This window comes from Lutra lutra, chromosome 6 (assembly GCF_902655055.1).
Source record: "Lutra lutra chromosome 6, mLutLut1.2, whole genome shotgun sequence".
Lineage (NCBI taxonomy): Eukaryota > Metazoa > Chordata > Mammalia > Carnivora > Mustelidae > Lutra > Lutra lutra.
In genome coordinates this window covers 152,619,185-152,638,390 of record NC_062283.1, presented here as the reverse complement: position 1 = coordinate 152,638,390, position 19,206 = coordinate 152,619,185, and the positions used below count along the sequence as shown (strand labels likewise).

Genomic DNA, 19,206 nt, shown 5'->3' with positions numbered 1-19,206 from the left:
GACGGAAGCAAGAGTCTCGTGAAAACGCTGGACACACAAAGATCAGGAACGGTAAGGGCGACTCGGTCACTTTTGAGACACCAGTCCCTTCAGACGGGAGGCGGGAGGGAGGTCTGAAACCACACACGGGGGTTAACCACGTGTCCTGCAGCTCACCCCAAGAGACCTTCTGAAAAAGCACGACACCCCAAAACCGGAGCTATTCTTAAAACAGACGGTGGCTGCGATTTACTAAATGGCAAATCCAAGCGTTTACCTCATTTATTCTAAAAATACCTCCCTCTTATGATAGTAAATATTAAAGAGAAGTTAAACAGGAAGGAGGGAAGAAGAAAGCCGAGAGGGAAGAGGAGAGAGACGGCGGGAGCAGAGAGCATCCTAACCTATTTTTGGTCTTTGCAGGCTGCTCTCTTCAGGGTCATCCAGAAAGGCTGGCATGTAATTATTCAGTTCTGATTGAAGACAGTGAACTAGGTATCTGAAAATACGGAGGCAATTTTAATAACCCCAGCAGGACGCAGCGCTATTGTCAGACATGACATCACAAACGGAATAGTTCACACTGCCGAGAAACCGTTTCCATTTACAGTACAATAGCTTTAGTCTCAGGAGTCTCGAAACACAGCTCAACAAATTCAATTTCCTAAATCAACACATCTGGCACACAGCTACTCATACTTCTCGCTATTCATCTTCAATCAGGGTAAATAAAAACTTAAAAAAAAAATCTCTACAGAAGAGTGCAATCTCCAAAAAGGTGCTCCTTACTTAAACGCCATCTGAACCAAGTGTGCTAAAACGTCTTGGGCGTCCAGTGTGATTCGACTAAGATCTCGGTCCTGTTTAATGAAGTTGAGCAGCTCAGACGCGTTGGCCATCCAGAAGGCAAGTGCTCCTGCAATATTCTTCTGCTTCTGTAGACAGAACGGATTTCCATAAGCAACCCCAAGACAAACAAAAAGAACGAAAATACAAAGGAATGCTCTTGAAAAGCTGCTGAGATAGACCAGTACCTTCCCATTGTCACCAAGGTATTTACCACAGATACCAGATATTTGCAAAGGAATTTGGATGGGTTCACAGCAGCGTAACTGCAACACCTCAGGATTCATGGACAGACACATGGATCCAGGTGGCCACCACGGACAGAATCAGGGCCAAAAACAGAGGTATCAGAGCCTACAACGCCCAATTGAGGATTGTGCATTATCTGGTAATCTGTGAAGGACACACGCGTCTATCCACGGTTACCCACAGCCACCCTGATACGCACAGTCACTGGCTCGGACGCCGAGCAACTCGCTATCAAGTACTGATCTATCGCATTGTCTCCCGACCACATGAGCAGGCCAGGCAACCTCAGATGAGATCCACAGAATAGGAACCAAGGGTAAACAAGAAAGAGGAGAAACAGAACTTCCGTCATTTCATATCCACACTGAAGTGCATTAAGCAGAAATTATGAAATGCTGATAAGGGTTGCACAGTCAAAAAGGATTTAGTACTGCATGTTTCAGTTGCTGAATGAGTGTTATGAACCGTCCAGTCCGGCTGCTGGAGTGTTGTGTTTGACATGGAAGCAGCGCGAGAAACTCAGCTAAGCCGACAAAGCCAGGACCAGTTCCCAGCAGCACGTCCTACCTGATCAACCTGGTCTACTTCCTGGAGAAAAACAGACGAAGGGAAATCAGGCAGAACGAGAGAAAGAAACTTGTAAACAATCATGATAGTTTAAAAAAATCAAAACACTAACATGAAGGTACGACATGAAGGTACGACATTTAGTTCTGTTATTCCCAAATTACATATTCACTCCTGGCTCAGAAACAGCTTGGAAAGTACATGATGTAAAGGGTTAGTTCTACGTTTTTAACACTGGCCCAGTGAGGGAGGGAATTCCCAGAATTTATATACAGAAATGTGACATTTAACACGGGAACACACTGATCTCTTTAGGAGATTTACAAATGAAGGACTTCTTAATGTCTTTCAATGGATCTCGTGTGTCTGACTACTCCAAGGTATGTGAGATGAGTGTCTATCCTCTGGTTTAACAGGATGAAAGAGACAGAAAAGACCAACAGAAACAAAAAAAATAAAAGTTAAAAATTTTTAAATGTATAAAAAAAACATAACTACACTAAAACAGAGTAAATTGGTTTTTCAAAGTAGGTTTTTACAAATTAAAAAATTTATTCATTACTATGGTTCTTTCCTAAAACTGTAAGGCTCCTCCGATCGATCACACAGTAGCCCCTAAATGTGTTTTAATAGAGCTGTTTTGATAATGATGATTACATAGACTAGTTCCATTTCAACCAGAAGAAGTCTATCAATAGTAGCCTGATGAAAGGAATTTCACAATTTGAAACAGGCTTTGGAAATGCAAACACGAGGGAAGACAGACAATGGCTTTGAACTAAAAGGAAATCCGTGTTTCTTCATAAATTAGGAAGAGAGGGAACACAAAGTGGGATCCACATGAAACGACAACCCTTTTAGGGTTTGTTTCTTCACTTGGGGAAAGGACCGCAAGCCCGTTAGACTCACAGGCTCACCCCCAAACGTAAAAGAAACAGTTCTTGAAAAATTCGGCCTTTTGAAATGATTCAGAAGGAATCAACAGACTTGTTTGCTCAAACTGTCCTCACAGGAGGGAAACCACCAAACCATCTAATCAGGCTGCTTCACAGGACATAACCAGAGTTTTGGATTTTGTGACCAAATAACAGCTCTGATAAGTGGTTTGGGAAAAATTAAAAAAAAATTAACTTCACATTGACTCTCAAGGACGTAGAATTAAATCTTCAAATTGTCTGTGAGTTTGGAAAACTGCTATGCCAATTTACAGATGAAGAGTACTTAACGAGAAACACACCACTACAAGAGAATACCCTGACTTCCTGAAGCTTCAGCCGTTTTGTGACAGACTGTGATCATGCCGTCATCGAGAAACGTCATGACGTACATCACACCGAAATGAGTGCTGCCAAAAATCCACAGAAATCCTACCAATGTCGCACTCTCGGTGGAAAAGAGCAAATACCCTCAGAACCTTGAGAAGACTCTAAGAGGGTGGCTGCCAGGCGCTGGCAGGGAGGTTATGAGGACAAACCGCTTCGTGGTACAGGGTTTTACTCTGGGTGATGGGAATGTTCTGGAACCACAAGTGGTTGCTGCACAACACTGTGAACGTCCGAAATGCTACCGAATGAGTCACTTTAAAACGGTTAATTTTACATTAATGTGAAATTCACCTCAACAAATTATTTTTTCTAAAAAAAAATCCCGTCTCAACGTGTTCTCACAACTACCACCATCGTAAGGCTCTTTACTGTGATCATTACATTCCCACAGAGATTAAGGAGAAAACCAGCTGAAAACCAGCTGACACTTCTTTGCCACTTTTAAAGCTATGCAAGCGTCCAAGCTCTCTGCAGAGCGGGCGCAGTCGGACTCGGGGGGCGGGCCCGGGACGAGAGGCTGCGCGCGGGGCGGCTGCACGCCGCGGCTTACCTGGATCACCGCCTCCATCATGCTCACCATCTTGTGGACCGTGGCGGTCACTCTGTGAGCGCGCTCGCTGGGGCTGGCGTCGGGTCTGCACCGGCTGGACAATACATACCGACACGCCATGTATAACACATATGTAGGGGACAACTTAAAATGGACTGTAGAGCTATTAGTATAGTTTATGATGGCAGATAAAAATGAATCTTCAGCTGTGAAAAGATTTCAAAAAAGAAAAAAACAAACAAAAAACAAAAACAAAAAAAACCCATGAAAATCAGATGGAGGAAAATGGAACAAGAAATAATTCACTAACAATGGAATCTGAAATTACTCACAACTCTCCCTGAATTCGATGCTCGCAGGCAGTACCAGCTCGGGCCCAGGAGCGTCCTGAGTTCTGCAAGTAGAGAGCAGCCCTCTCTTAGATCGTGACAGCACCAGCAACCGCGCCTCCTTCGGCAACGGCTGCGGCCGTCTCCACACAGTGCTTATAGATCACACACGCCCAGCGCCTCGTGCGCACGTGGGAAGCGCTCAAACACTCAGATGCGCGCACTGGGAGCGATCATACCCCTGTTCCTCCCAGAGGTCAGCTCCTTAACGTATCTGCTTCCATCGTGAGAACTGATCTGACCACGAGTCTCTATTATTCATGACGGTGTCGTGTGGAGGAGGGTGACCAAGCTGTCACACGCCTGCTACGGCAATGGCTCAGGTCACAACGAAAAGCCACTGCTGGGAGACACGAGGAAAGCTAAACCACCGTGAGCCTGAAACTGAGCTCCTACACGAAGAAGAAGTTCCTAAGAGCCGGACGCTGCCCTTGGCTTCTGATGAAGCTCAGAGAAGAGGACGCCCACAGACCCCTTCAGGCACCTCGTATTAGCATTTCTTGGTGCTCACGGGGGAGCCACCTTCAGAAAAAGACATCCGACTCACACTTTTTCAGACACCCCTCCTCATTTAGCCAGACACCACGAAACACGGCACTGCCAAGAAACAGAACCCAAGAGCAGCCAGGATCTGGAACACTTGGAAGAATCCGCGCTGAATAACATTATGTATTTCCACGTATCCTGGATCAAAGTACTTCAAAGGTCAGGACGTCCGTATTTCCGTAGAAGAGTTCTCCAAAGAGTGGATGACCCTGCCCCCGCTGGCAGGACAGAAGGTTCACTGTTGTGTGAAATTCTTCCTTCAGCTATAAATACACACATCTGGAGGCATGTGTCCACTGGGGCACAGCGCACAACGGGGCTCTGTGTAGTGTACTGTGGTCAAACAAACCCGACAGCCACTAGTAAGCACAGAGTTTCTAAACTGTAAAATCATTACAGACCCAATGTCGACCTCCTTACCTCCGATTTATACTGTTCTCGATGGATGGCTTCAGAGTGACTTAACGACTCTTTCACACAGACACGTGACTAGAATTTCAGGCAATTTAAGCATTACTGGAGCTGGCCGGCTCCCAGCTGTATTTCACGTCGGACACTTGTCAGCTGCCCCACTTCACTAACAAACGGGCAAGTGATTAGGTTCCCAAAGATCAGTTTAAATCTTTACCACTTTAGTTCAGCTTTAACAGGTAATGGAAAAACTTTCCAAAAATCTTCCATCAAATAGATTAAGAAAATTAAAACTGATAGCAAAAGCAAAGAAATGTGTTGTGCCTTCCCACAAACTTCACTGGAAGTGAGAAGTGAGGCCACAATGACTTACACAGGGACGGAAGCAAGTCAGGGGCAGGGACTGAAAACTGAGGTCAGTGTCCAAACAGAGCGTCCCACCCGGTGGGAGGGAGAGTCAGCCGCACTGCCGTCTCACGAAGCTGTCAGTGAGCTGAACGCCAGTCACTTCTAAGAGCAACACTGAAGTCTCCCAACCCCGGACAAACAGTGACGAACCTGCCCGGTTTCTGCGTTTGGAGTCACGGCTGTGACGCTCACTCAATAACCTGGCTCCTGTGACAACTTCTTCAAGAAAGGAGCTGAGAGGGAGAAGCGCCCATGGCCACTGTCCCCAGCAGTTTGCGCCCCTCCACCCTACCTCCCCCGGGACACTGAAGCAGCATCAAGGAGAAACACAGCAAGTTACGTCGAACTGTTATAAACACCAGAAATAAAAACAAGAGTCTTTCCATGGGATTATATGCTTCAAAGCTTCTTATCTGGTCTGTGATTACATGATTTGGATTCAGCTCAACAATTCAGCTATAAAAAAAGATTTTAGAAGCAAAAGAATGTCAATGCCCAACATGTCTCTCTTAACTGCTATGTTTACAGCCATCTGAAGCTGCAGATACGCAGTTAACTTCCAAATTTACTATCCACACAATAAACTGGATGAAACTTACCAACTCCTGGTTTCATCAATTTAACAAATCCAGTAAAAATAAGGAATTTAAATTCTCACCAAAGAAAATAATGCGTCAGTCATAACTTAAGGAACTCCATTATTCAAAAAGATATTTTTCCCTGACTAAAATCAGTATTTTAAAATATCTAACAACTTAGACTTTCATGAACATACCAATTAAGTGAAGCACTGCTTCTTCTCACATTATATACATGAAAAGCAAAGAACGAAAATAGAAGAATCACCTGTTTCCATCGCTGCGGTAGTGTGGAAGTAGTACACAGCCACAGTCCCAACAAAAGCCCTAGTAAAATCCTGCTCGCAGCATAACAGCGGTCCCAGAACACGGCGAGCCGCCACCGGGCAGCTACTGGACACCGTGCTTCACACGCGACACCTGTGCCGGACACACGCACTCACTGGTTTTGTTCTAAGTGCTCTCTCCTCTCCCCCATTTGATTTATCCATCATTCAACTACTTCTGGGCTGAGAACGATGATGCGCTCCTCTCGATCACCTCATAAACAGGGTCACTCTGTACGGTACTAGCTCACCGTCTGAAGTTCTTATTCTAGAACACACCATCAGAAACAAGTACAGACACAGAAAGTAGGCTTATCGTTACACCTAAAAGAATTCACACAGCCAACAAGAATCTTGAATACTAACCAAAAGTGCAGGACAAAAACAAGGGGAAAACCTGAGATTCCCGCATCAGTCTGCAAGAGTCCCGCGTTAACTGAGCTGACGACCGGGCGACGCACAGCGCCCTCTACTGGAAGACGGGAAATGAAAGCGCGACCGCCAGCAGTCCCCTGCCTCCCTTAGGGGACCCCGGGGGAGAAGAGCTAGCATGGCAGCAGGAGACGGACTCCCCCAGCCCAGTTCCGCTGCCGATAAAGAGGGGACGTGCACGGCACTCCTGAGCTCTTCAACTGCCGTCTGCGTGCTCAGGGCCCTGCGGGAGAAGCGCTGGAGCCACACCCGGAGCTCAGCGCCCGTTATTTCAACATGGGAGGCACCGACATCACTTTGCAACTCTAAACAATGTCAAAAATCACGAGGAAGTAGAATTCTAATAAAGGTAGTATGTCCTTAAAATTCATAAGAAAAGGAAATCACAAAAGGTGGATGTTCTCTGTTCAAGAACACTAGGCAAGAGCCCTGGCAGGAGAAACCCATGTTCACAGCTATGCTTTTCGACAGAATGTAAGACACAGTAACGCGGCACTTGACAAATCCTAAAAACTCCACTGAAGGCCTGCCTGGCTTCATATATTTAAATATGGAAGGATTCTGTATACGGATGGGGAAATGATCAGATTATCTTAAAATAAAAATGATCAAACAGTAACATCCAGGAAAAGTCCCTTTCTCCACGTTTCACAGAATAGCCCATTTAAAACAGAAACCTCTTTAAGTGCTCTCCATTTCACCCGGACAGACGACACTGTGGCCCAGGGGTAAGGGGACGCCTGCTCGTGGAGCTCAGTCTCTGTTCAGCTCAGTAACGTGAAAACAAAGTAACTCCCTACAAATGTCAGCCAAACCTCCGTCGGTTCAGGCATCTCTCCCCCAAGCGCTTTCCGGGACACTTTCACGTCCTCCCTGCGGAAGCTGAGCGGCTTCCTACCTGCTCTCTTGCCGGCGGTCCTGCTGCTCCACTCTGATCATCGGCTTCACCATCCCGCGCTCCGCCGAGCCGGAGGCAGGCACTGCCCGGTCGCCGTCCAGCCTCGTGGCGCTCTAGGCCGGGGGAGACACAGAGCACTTAAGAACACCACACGGACCACCCGGGCGTACGCGGACCGCTGCCAGTGAAGGTCTGATGCCAAGCTGCCAGGCAGGGGAACGCGGGAGAGGGATGCAGGGCAGGGGCAGAGACGAGAAGGCGCAGCGCCTCTGAGGACACCAGTGCGCACTCATGCCCCGAAACACACGGGCACTGAAAGAGCAGTAAAGCTCGCAGCCCCTTTCCTTTTCCGAGAGCTAGACGTGGGCTTGAAACACAGTCAGGAAGGGCGCTACGCGTGCGCAAGGGCTCCTCTAACAGTGCAGAACCGCAGCAACTCCTCCAAAACGTTCTCTTAAGGAAGGAGGGAGCGGAGAGAACACACACAACGTAAAGTCAGGGTCTTTGTTTTACTTGTTTAGAAAGTGTTTGAAAATCATCATAGCTCAACGTCCAAAGACAAACTGAGCACAGAAGCAAAAGCCCATCTCCAGCAGCCTAGAGCCGTACATTTAAACTCCTCCACGCAGGGCACATTGCTAACTAACCCATGGCAGACAAAACAGATAAGCAACCTATATGAGTAAGAAAACAGAGCAAGATTATACAAAAAAATTCACTGTAGCAAAAATTTTGTGTCAAATTTCTCATATTTGATTATAGAAATTGAGCTTGATAACAGAAATCATTCTTGTCTTACCAACCAGAGAGTTACACTGGGCTGTATTTATCTTTACGGTTCTTTACGATTTTTATTTTTCATAAATGAGGTCATAACCTGCTTTGTAAAAAATACTTTCTCATACATTGTAAACATCTAACAATATTTTTATGTTACAGAACTATAATGGTTGTGTAACATTTTGTTGTTTATCTACCAAAGTTCATGGAACTAACCCTTGATCACACCGTATAAAATGTGTTCACCAGGACCGGGAGTCCCGACAACCAGGCTTGTAAATATACACATTCACACACAGTGGCTACTTCCACAAAATGCATTCACAGACAGAAGAACACCAGGTCAGATTACCGCTGAAATAAGTGAAAAGGCAATAGAGAAGTTAGGGTATGTTTATAAGCTAACACATTACAAAATAAATTTAGCCCATTTTCAAATAAAAAGCTTATGAAATCAGAGCCAAAGGCCACAGGACAGAAAGGTTTGTGTGTGCGCGTGGATACCTGATCGTTTGCAAGTGTATAAACGAGCACCGGTGACACAAAGAGCTCAGAAAAGGATCTGTCAAAGTGTTACCAATAGCCAACTATAAATTGTGAATGAATTTGTCTACTTTTTCTTAACTGACCAAGTTTTCTGTTTTAACTATACACTTTTAAAAGAAACTAAACTTTTCTTTAAAAGATCTGATTTATTTAAAGAGAGAGCATGAGAGCAAGAGAGCGCGTGCTCAGGCACGCGGGGAGGGGCAGGGGGAGAGAGGATCGTCAAGCCCACACCCTGTGGAGCGCAGAGCCCTGAGGTGAAATCAGACTCCTACGCCCAATCGACTGAGCCACCCAGGCGCCCCTTAGAAACAGCTGTGTCTGAGGACAGTCCCATCTGGTTCCCAGAGCACCTGCTCAGACCGTCGCTGTGCAGCTCTGCGCTGCGGACCCCGGTGCCCGGCGCGCTCCCAGAGCACGAGCAGCACAGCGGCGAGCCCGCCCAGTGAGACCCTGCCTGCGCCGAGCTCGCGCTGCACCGTGGCCACCCGCGCCAAGGATCCGACGGCCGCGCAGGCATTAAAGTAAGGGGCGATTGCGCCCGGACACTTGCGGATGTGACGTGTAAGTGGAGGTCGCACCAGGAGGGGCCAGCCGCGTGAGAAGCTGTGGGAAGAAATCCTGTAGGCCGAGCAACACGCCCGAGGCTTCAGACGGGGAAGAGGCGTGTGGCTGGGTCAAAAGGAGCTGTGCGAGCCAGAGGCAAGAGTGAGGGGTGTGTGGGGGCGAGCGGCTGTGAAAGCAGGGCAGTCACAGGGTTGAGTTCCCGTTTTCACCACAGCAGCCTGGTCCTTGGAGAAGACTGACAGGCCAGGGCAGCAGAGGAAAGGTCAGAAGCCACGCAGACTCCCTGCCGTGTGACACCTGGAGCCTCCGCCCGACCGCCCACGGGGGTGACAGACAGAGACAGGCACTTGTGGACTGTTCCAGAGGAAGAGCAAACGGAGCTTGCCAACGACTGAAAGTGGAGGCTGAGGGAAGGGAAGGAACCCGGGATAACCAGTGCCGGACTTCTGTGGGGACGACTCCTTGGGTGAGCAGATCGTTTACTGAGACGGCGAAGGAGCAGGGAAACAAAGAAAAGCTAGTTCTGTTTTCGCCGTGTTAGACTTGATACACGTCTTAGACAACATGACAGCTGTCGCAGGCAAGCCTTTGGAGTCTGCACAGGTCAGGGCCAAAGACAGTTCAGAGTAATTAATGTCTAGATGTACTTAACTCCCTGACTGCGTGAGATCACCCAGTGAACATGGACACATGGGAGAGAAGGGGCCCTATGTCTGCAACCGGCGTGAGGAGTCAAGTGGAGGAAGACGTGGAGAAGACACCAACAGAGGAGACCCAGGAGGACTGAGCACCGAGGTGGGAGAAATCGGGACGGCGACACCCCAAGGCTGAAATAACAAAGTGTCCCAAGCACGTGGTGCCGACCTGGCTCAGGCCAACGGAGGGAAACACACAGCAGACCGGGCACCGTGAACATGGCCTCGGCCAGCCGCACCGGGAGCAGCCCCTTTCCCGAACCATCACTAAGCCTGTGTTTGGCTTTAACCAATGGAAGGTCAGGGAAGCAAAGCTGGGCCCCAGCTCTGGCCCGAGCCTAAGAAGGCCCATCACTTCGGGATGCTGTGAAGCACCAAAACATCTGGCTGCTCCCGCGGAGAGCACCTGAAAAGACAGGGACACAGGGAGGCCCAGCCAGCCCAGCAGCCAGCCCACGAGCAGCCCCCGAGAGTCCAAACCTCACCGCACAACTGCTGTAAAGACAGCGGGGGCTGTTCTGTTTGGTTCACTACGTTTTGCGGTGGTCTGTTGCTGAGCGATAGTGAACCAAAATGAGGACAAATTCCCTGATCATGCGAGATGAGGGGAACTGTGGAAGCGAAGTGCCTGCAGAGAAAAGGTGGCAGGCGGATGAGAGCACGGTGGTCCTTATCTTCAGAGATCGCCGGGCGGGGAACACCGGGCGGAGGAGGGCTGCTGGGACAGAGGCTGAGCCTAGGATGCCTGCTGAGAGGAGAAAGCATGGTGTGCGGCCTCAGGCCTGTCACGTGTCACAACAAGACAGCACGACAGATTAGCACCAGCCTGCTAGAGAGCACTGTGTGGTCTTCTCTGTCTTCACAATCGCCCCACCAGCGTGTTACCAGTAACCCATCCCCGGTGTCCTACAATGCTACGCACAGTGCCGGCAGGTCGTGGAAGTCGCCTACCTGGCTTGCTGGCAGCGCTGTTCCGCTGTGAACATCTCCTCCTAAATCCAAAGTCGCCTCTTGAACAACTCTTTCAGGGTAAGAAAAAGAGATGCGCACAATTAGTGGCCCTCAAACGATAAGACCACCTTTTTCTCAGTAATACAAAAGGAACGGGTAAACATCCCAATTTAAAGAGCTTCAAGAAATCAATCGATTTTCAGCATATAAAAGTTAGAGACAAAAAAAGCTGTTACGATTCTTTGAACTTTTCCGGGTTCCTCGGTGGTTTAGCTGGTTAAGCGTTCGCCTTTGGCTCAGGTTATGATTCCAGGCGACCAAGCCCCACATAGGCTCCCTGCTCAGGGGAGAGCCTGCTTCCCACTGTGACACACTCTCTCTCTCCCCCCAATAAATAAAATCTTTAAAAAACAAAAAACTTTATGAACTTTTCTTACTGCTACACACTGGATACTCTCAGGATCTTTTTTTTTTTTTAATTTTATTTATTTATTTGACAGACAGAGATCACAAGCAGGCAGAGAGGCAGGCAGAGAGAGAGGAGGAAGCAGGCTCCCCACGGAGCAGAGAGCCCGATGCGGGGCTCGATCCCAGGACCCTGGGATCATGACCTGAGCTGAAGGCAGAGGCTTTAACCCGCTGAGCCACCCAGGCACCCCAGAATCTTATTTTTTAAGACTATATTTTAATAACAATAAATTGGAAAGAACCACAAAGGAAAAAAGCAAGCTGTTTCATCACGTCACAGCACATAAACGAATGCAGAGGTCTCCAGCGCCATGAGCCCATGTGCTGACACAGGGGGATAACTGTGTTCACAGGAGGATAAGGCAAGGTGGGAAGCTGCCATCCTCCAGAAATCAATCTGATGACTTTTTAAAAGCTCATGGATACCAGTACTGAGGCTAAAATAAAGAAATGGAGAACTTCTGTGTAATGTTAGTAATCAGATCAAGAGTTATTCTATTTTAAACAATTTTAAAAAATATCTAAAAAGACCAAATTTTTAAAATCATCATTATGAAAAGTTCAGAGCAAACAAAATCTCATTTTAAAGAGTCAATAACCCGAGGCAGGCTATGGTTCTTTGGCACAAATAAGGATAAATACAATCCATTAATTCCAGCCCAAGACAAAGGCCCCAGAAAAGGGGGAAAAAAGAGCCCTAAGAACACCTGGAAACCAACAGGATGGGTTAGTGCTTCAATCTCCTGGGCTCCTGCCCCAGGTAATCAAAAAGAACCACAATCTCTTCTGCTACCTGAGAGACAACCATGTAGTGTCATAGCTCCGTGGTAGCTTTAAACTTGTATTTAACCCCAATCTACAAAATGAAACCCCAAGTGATGCAGAAGTTCAAAACAATTCTTCAAATTAGAAAACCAGGTACAACTTCCTCCTCTTCCTTATCACTATGAAAATAAGATCATCTTGTAACACCAAACAATGATCACACTTCAAAATAGAAACTGGAGAAGTAAAAGCTTGTACTCGAAGCTAAATACTCTGTCACCTACCCTCTGTCACCAAGATATTCACAGAACATAGAAACTGTTTTTCTAGTTTCTAATGGTTTGACTGGGAAACTCAAGTTATTTTGCCTGTGATAATGAAAGCAGAGGTATGATAGTTCATCTCCGTCATCTATCAAAGGCTACATATACACCATACCTATCCCTAAATTCATGCTATCCACATATAGAAACACAGGCCAAGCCTTCTTGACCCCACTTGTAATTCTCATCCTAACATAACAAACTTACTCAACACCATGCAAAGCTCTTTATTTCTTCATCCAAAGCTAATAGGACTTTAAAGTTTCACATGGACCCATTTGTACTACACTTTGGATTCATAAATGATTAGAAAGAGACTTTATTCATGACTTTAATGACATTATCTAAGTATCACCACAGAGGGTAGGAACCATGTCTCAGCCTCCTCAGCCCAGAGCACACGGATACACTGACATGTGACACAGGTACTCCACGAATGCGCACACAGAGAGGTTAATGAGTGCACTGAACGCACCAACAGAGGGCCCAGCCTGACCGTGAACATCCAATTGTGCTACCTTGCTAGTCCACCTTCCACTAAGGCTTTCAGGACACAGACCCTAAAGTCTGCAATTAAGAACACATGCATCATGTATCCCTTAAGGAACTAGAAACAAAGAACAAAGCCCAAAATTACTAGAGGGAAGGAAATAAAATCAGAAATTAAAAGAGAAGACTTTATAACTGGTACCCAGAAACAACGTTAACAGTCCATTAGAAACAACTATACGCCAACAAACCGGACAACCTAGGAAAAACGGATGAAGCCCTAGAAACACACAAACTACCAAGACTGAATCGTGATGAGATAGAGAATCTGAACAGACAGAGTACTAGCGAGGAGATCGAATCGTTCATCGAAAACCACCCAACAAACCAAAGTCCAGGACCAGACGGCTTTACTGGAGGATTCCACCAAATGCTCAAAGAATGAACACCAATCCTGCTCAAACTCTCCAAGAATGAGAAGAGGAGGGACCTCTTTCAAACTAATTTTACGAGACCAGCATTACCCTGACACCAAAACCAGACAAGGCACAAGAAAAGAGAATTACAGGCCAGTATCACTGATGAACAGAGTTGCAGAAATCTTCAACAAAATACTAGCAAGCTGAGTTCAACATGACATGAAAGGGATCACACGCCAAGATCAAGGAGGATTTATTCCAGGGATGCAAACAAGGAGGGTTCAACATCCACACATCGGTCAGTGAGTTCCACCATATTACCAAAATAAAGGATAAAGACCACATGAGCAACTCAACAGATGCAGAGAAAGCATTTGACAAAATCTGATATCCATTTACACTGAGAACTCTCAACAAAGTGGGTATAGAGGGAATGTACCTCCACACAGTAAAGGCCATACATGACATGGCCACAGACTCATCATCCTCAGTGATCAAGAGCTGAGGGCTTTTCCTCTAAGATGAGGAGCAAGACAAGGATGCCCACTCTCGCCACATCATCACTCTGTTCATTCAACACAGTATCAGAAGTCTTAGCCGGGGGCGCCTGGGGGGCTCAGTGGCTTAGAGCCTCTGCCTTCGGCTCAGGTCATCATCTCCGAGTCCTGGGATCGAGCCCCGCATCGGGCTCTCTGCTCAGCGGGGAGCCTGCTTCCTCCTCTCTCTGCCTGCCTCTCTGCCTACTTGTGATCTCTCCCTCTGTGTCAAATAAATTTTTAAAAAATCTTAAAAAAAAAAAAAAAGAAAAAAAGTCCTAGTAAGTTGCTAAGAGAGCTAATGTTGCAAGTTCTCATCACAAGAAAGTAGTACCCATGGCCGGTGGGTGATGATGGCAACTGGACTTGCTGTGGTGACCACTCAGCAACACACACACATGCTGGTCATTACGCTTTGCACCTGAACCTGACACGTCATTATACATCAATAACAAAACACAGGTACATGCCTGTGGAAAAAAACCCATGGGTTGTCTACCTAGACATCTGTACAATAGCTTGACAGTGGGACAAAATTAGTGTTTATAAAAAAAGTGAAAGTTCTGGTTTATGGATGGACGTGTAAGTACTGGCATATTTTGCCACTAAGCAGTTTCCACCAGATCTGTGAGGAAAAAATGTAAGAATACACAAGAAGTTTCACATTGTATTTCCATCAAAAAAACCAAAGCCATGTTCTTAGTATGATTCTGCTTTTGGCCAGACACAAGATGAGAACAGACACCGGTGGGCCTCCAAAGCAGGAGCCACAACGGCAAAACAGCTGGGGAGGGACCTCGCATGCAGAAAACCAGACAACCCTGCTGAGCAGAACTCCCGAGCTGCAGTGATGGGACAGATGCAGTTGCGTCACTTCAGCAGCAACCCCTACCCCCAAAGTAAGGATCATCCGGCACTCAGGCATGAAGCACGACTGGGAAAACCACAGGACTCCTGAGAAATCACGTGCAAGCGGCCAGAAGTCATGCCACACGATGACTTCTTCAGCTAAACACCCTACAGGTAAGTGGCAAGTAAGATTCTCAGGCGTACCCTGGCCTGTCACCACCTCGTGCTAAAAGACGCAGGCCTGAAGCATGGAAGGTCAGGATGGAAACCACCTGAACAGGACTGTCGGGTGAAGCAAAGCGGCCACGCAGAGGTCACGAGGAGGGCCAAGAAATGCGGACATGGCTCCTAAGTAAATACAATTTAAAAAGGAAGAGAAACGACAGGTCCTCCCAGACACGAAACGGAAGGATGAGTTTAGAAACACATTCTGTTCAAAGCTGGAGGACTAGTCAGACAGAAATGGGCTTCCTGGGGAAGTCAAGGCCCACACCCGTTTTCCTTGGGAACCGAGGGGCTGGTCCTTGGTGGAAATGCGGAGCCAGAGGTGAGCAGCTGGGAACAGGAGGTCTCAAGCAGCCGAGGACATTTCCCATGTCCCGTGTGCCTAGGGGAACATGTGTGATGATCAACAAAGTGTTATCTTGGAGCAAGACCTTAAGTCTTACTTGTACGAGCCGCCTTTCATCCTCCTCCTGGGCAGGATGTGAGATGGCCACAGAACGAACTAATGACCCCGGGAACGACTGCAGTAGAGTTCACAGCGCTGGGAGACTGGCGAAAGACCAGCAGCACGAAGAGACTACAAATTCCCACCTGCCCCAGAGCACGAGCTCTGGGAGGTTGAGCAAAGGTCCGTCACAGACAGAGAGCGGTGCAGGCAGCTGCGGGGAGACTGCGTGCACACGGTGCGGCCGGGGCACAGCGCTGCGCCCATCAGCAAAGACCGCGGCTGTACTCAGCATCGTGCGTGGGGACCGTGCCCTGGCAGCCTGCAGGACGGGCAAGGGGGCCAAACTGCGCATTCTTTTAAAAAATTACCACTACCGAAACGAAGTTTTACTCCCTTTCCCCGGCATGAAGTTTGATTAGACGGCCAGCGAGGACTGTGGTTTTCGGTGACGGCCACAGTGCACGTCCTCGGACAGGCACTAGGGGGAGTAAGATACTCTTCCTCCTGTGAAGACTTCGCGCAGTGTGGCCTTACCACAATCAGAAAAAGACACCTCCACAAAAATTGGTGATATGGGGATGATTACATAAAATACCACAGTGCTCCCTAAAAGAATAAACTACTGGCTAAAAAAACAAAATTTAAAACTATTAAGAACCAGCCACAACTTCCCATTTTACAATAAAGTCAGGATCCCTTTCTTCTTTCCTCCGCAACCAACCCAGATCAACAAGAACCAACCACACTTTGATTTTAAAACTGGAACGGCCTGTAATGTGTGCCTGATTCAGATTCTCTGACACATAAACCAAGCCACTCTAAACTCTGAGAGCTGATGGAGAGCAGTTACCCAGGCTTTTGTCTGGGAGCCTTGGCCGTCAGGGCCCCATCCGCAGATCTCTTTGCCAGAGCGTGGTCCTGGCTGGGGTCCACGAACTTGAACACATGTGAGGCCCCAAACTGCACTTTCATCCCACTCTGCAGCATGGTTGTCTCTGAGATGCGCTGTCCTTCCACGTAAGTCTCAGCGTCCATGCTTCTTGGCGTGACAGTGACCACTCCATCCATGTTTGTGAGGTCACAGTGATGGGGCTGAATTCCTGATCCAAAGAGCTAAAATAAAAGCAAAGGAACATTCATCATAAAGGACATGGTATTTAAAAACAGAATTTCTGGGGCGCCTGGGTGGCTCAGTTGGTTAAGCGGCTGACTCGATCTCAGCTCAGGTCTTGATCTCAAGGTTATGAGTTCCAGCCCCATAAAAACAAAAACCAAAACCCCAGCATTTTAAAGCCATGAGTTCCTCTTTTATGAATACAAAGTAAACTAGATTTCTGGTGCTTTTTAAGTGTATTCCTCCCCACAGTACAAAAATAAGTAAACACTGTCAAAATAACGTCAAAGTAATAGAACACATTATGTTTAGCACGGAGCAGCTTGCTTTGACACACACCGTAAATCTGAACTGAGAAGTGCGTGGTCATCTTAAACATATGCTAGCTAAGTAAGAATAAATCTGTGCAGGGCATTAGGATTACACACTTTATTTACCTGTTTTACTGCTGGGCTGAAGGAAGGGACATGAGAATTGCAAAGGACACTAACTAACCTGACCCACCATCTGCGACTGGGAAACAGACCGCACGGGGGAAGGGCAGGCTGCCGGAGCTCAGCTGAGTTCAATCGGGTAAGGAACACTGGCCTCCATTTAAAGAACACACTACGCAGTTTCACTAAGTCCCTGAAAACCCCACCTAGCTAACATCGCACCTACAGTTCAGGCAACGCCCATGGCTACGGGCATCAGACCGAGGGGCAGGCTATCTCCCCTAATCCTGAAAAAGACCCATGAAGTCATCACCACCATGACCAGATCAAGTTTCCAGAGGTGGAGAGTGAACATAATTTCAGTCGCTCTGTTCATGCTGAAGCAAAGGAAGTGAGCCAGAGTGCGCCGTTCCTTCTATTAGAACATGAAGTCTTTCCAGTCTGTCCGTCCATGCACTGCTACCATGTGGCAGGCCTTAACCGTGGGCCCCCTCCCCCTTCCCACCCAAATGGAAGAGCTGCCCCAGGCGCTCGAGCCGCGCCCATGCACCTGGATGGAGTCCTCGTCGAACTTTTCCGTCCCAACCTCGGTGACACTCAGCTGAAGGCGGTAAAGCTTGGGTTTATCTCTGGAGTCCGAGCCATCTGCGGGAGAAGAAAAAGCTTCATTTGCCAAGTCTGATGTTCTTGTCATGGTATTTGAAGCAAGCCAACAAAGCAAGTGAACGAAAGGTCATCTTAAAAACGACTAATGGTTCTCAGTTCTCAGGGTTTCATTTCAAAGAACTCTCCAAATTTTAATCATGCAACATACCTAACTGGATACAGAAAATTTAAATTAAGACATCGATACATTAGCTTCTGTTTAATCTCATTTAAGTTGCTAACATCATCATCTATAAGCAACATTTTCTTATCACATAAAAGAAACTTCTGCACCACGCAGCCCTGGACTTTTGTGAATGATTCTGAAGAGCAATTCTATGAGGCAGACACATGGCCCTTCCCCTCAGAGTAGGCTGCTCTCCCAGCAAACGTCCACCTGTAGAGCCCAGGGCGCCGTAGGGACTGATGGACATTTTCAGTGTACAGCCTCACAGGTCACCCAGTTCTTGGACCCCAGTCTCTGGGGATGAGGCCTGCACACATACCCACTGAAGATTCCCCCAAGTGATCCCAACGCCCATTCCTGACAGTAAGTCCCAATAAGAACTACAGTGAAAGTGCTTAGCTTTGCAGAGTGGAATGTGTGTGGGGTGGAGGGTAGACAGAAAGGGACACTGGGTTTTTCGGGTTTTGTCATTTTATACCTCTGTAAACTACTGACATTTCCACTGCCCTGTGCATGAATCTCTATGATGGGGATGGCGTGGAGAGAAGGAAGAAGAACCAGTGCCAAGACATCCACTCCTTATACCCAAATGCTCCTTCCCTTCTCACCTACTATGTTCAACCTCATACAAGAGGTCAGTCAAAGATTTATTCTGATTTCAGAGATGTTAACATACAAGGAAACATGCCTCACGGAACTAATGAATCATGACACCATCTCCCAGCTGTGAAAGCCAACCTAGCGTGGGTATGCAAAGTCCTAAAAGGGCCCCGTAGAGTCTCTCTGACCTACTTTAATGCCTTAATAACTTGCTGATTCACTTATTAAGTTGCCAGTTGCACTCTCTGGTCGCTGGGACTAGGAATTAAGCTGTGAGGGCTGCAGAAGGTAAGCACCCGGAGTGTACGAGGGTTCAGACCGCGACAGTCTCTTAGCTGTGCTGTGGTCTGAGCTCTCAGACAAAGCACACGGTGAATACAAAAATCTGTTACAACTGCTGCTAATTTAGAGCACACAAAATAACATTCCAATCACAACATTTCTCGCTTCTGATATATTTCCGAAACCTGTCACATCTGCGTGACGGGAAGCCGTCTGTGAGAGCCAGGAGAAAGCGGACACCACCTACGCTTCACAGCTCCGACAGCCCCACTGCGTGCGCCGGCAAAGGAAGCCTTATCTCTAGACAGTTCTACTTTCAACTCCAACTCCACGTCCTGAACCCGAGCGAGGCATCGGCGCCACCTGGGCCTTTCCCCGA

General features: G+C 47.4%; 1 protein-coding gene across 18 annotated transcripts in view; it reads right to left on the bottom strand.

Moving 5' to 3' along the window:
• The window catches only part of AFDN (afadin, adherens junction formation factor), a 133,916-nt gene that overhangs the window by 49,252 nt on the left and 65,458 nt on the right, over positions 1–19,206 (bottom strand). For 11 of the 18 annotated variants that reach the window (XM_047733893.1, XM_047733904.1, XM_047733895.1 and 8 more), the window contains exons 9-17: positions 17,664–17,758; positions 16,416–16,678; positions 11,044–11,113; positions 7,505–7,617; positions 3,849–3,910; positions 3,517–3,722; positions 1,642–1,662; positions 769–914; positions 384–478 (exon numbers count right to left, since the gene is read on the bottom strand). In XM_047733893.1, the coding sequence (XP_047589849.1) occupies positions 384–478; positions 769–914; positions 1,642–1,662; positions 3,517–3,722; positions 3,849–3,910; positions 7,505–7,617; positions 11,044–11,113; positions 16,416–16,678; positions 17,664–17,758 (1,071 nt within the window). The remainder of the gene's footprint in view (positions 1–383; positions 479–768; positions 915–1,641; positions 1,663–3,516; positions 3,723–3,848; positions 3,911–7,504; positions 7,618–11,043; positions 11,114–16,415; positions 16,679–17,663; positions 17,759–19,206) is intronic. The other 7 variants (XM_047733900.1, XM_047733906.1, XM_047733907.1 and 4 more) reach the window with 1 other exon arrangement.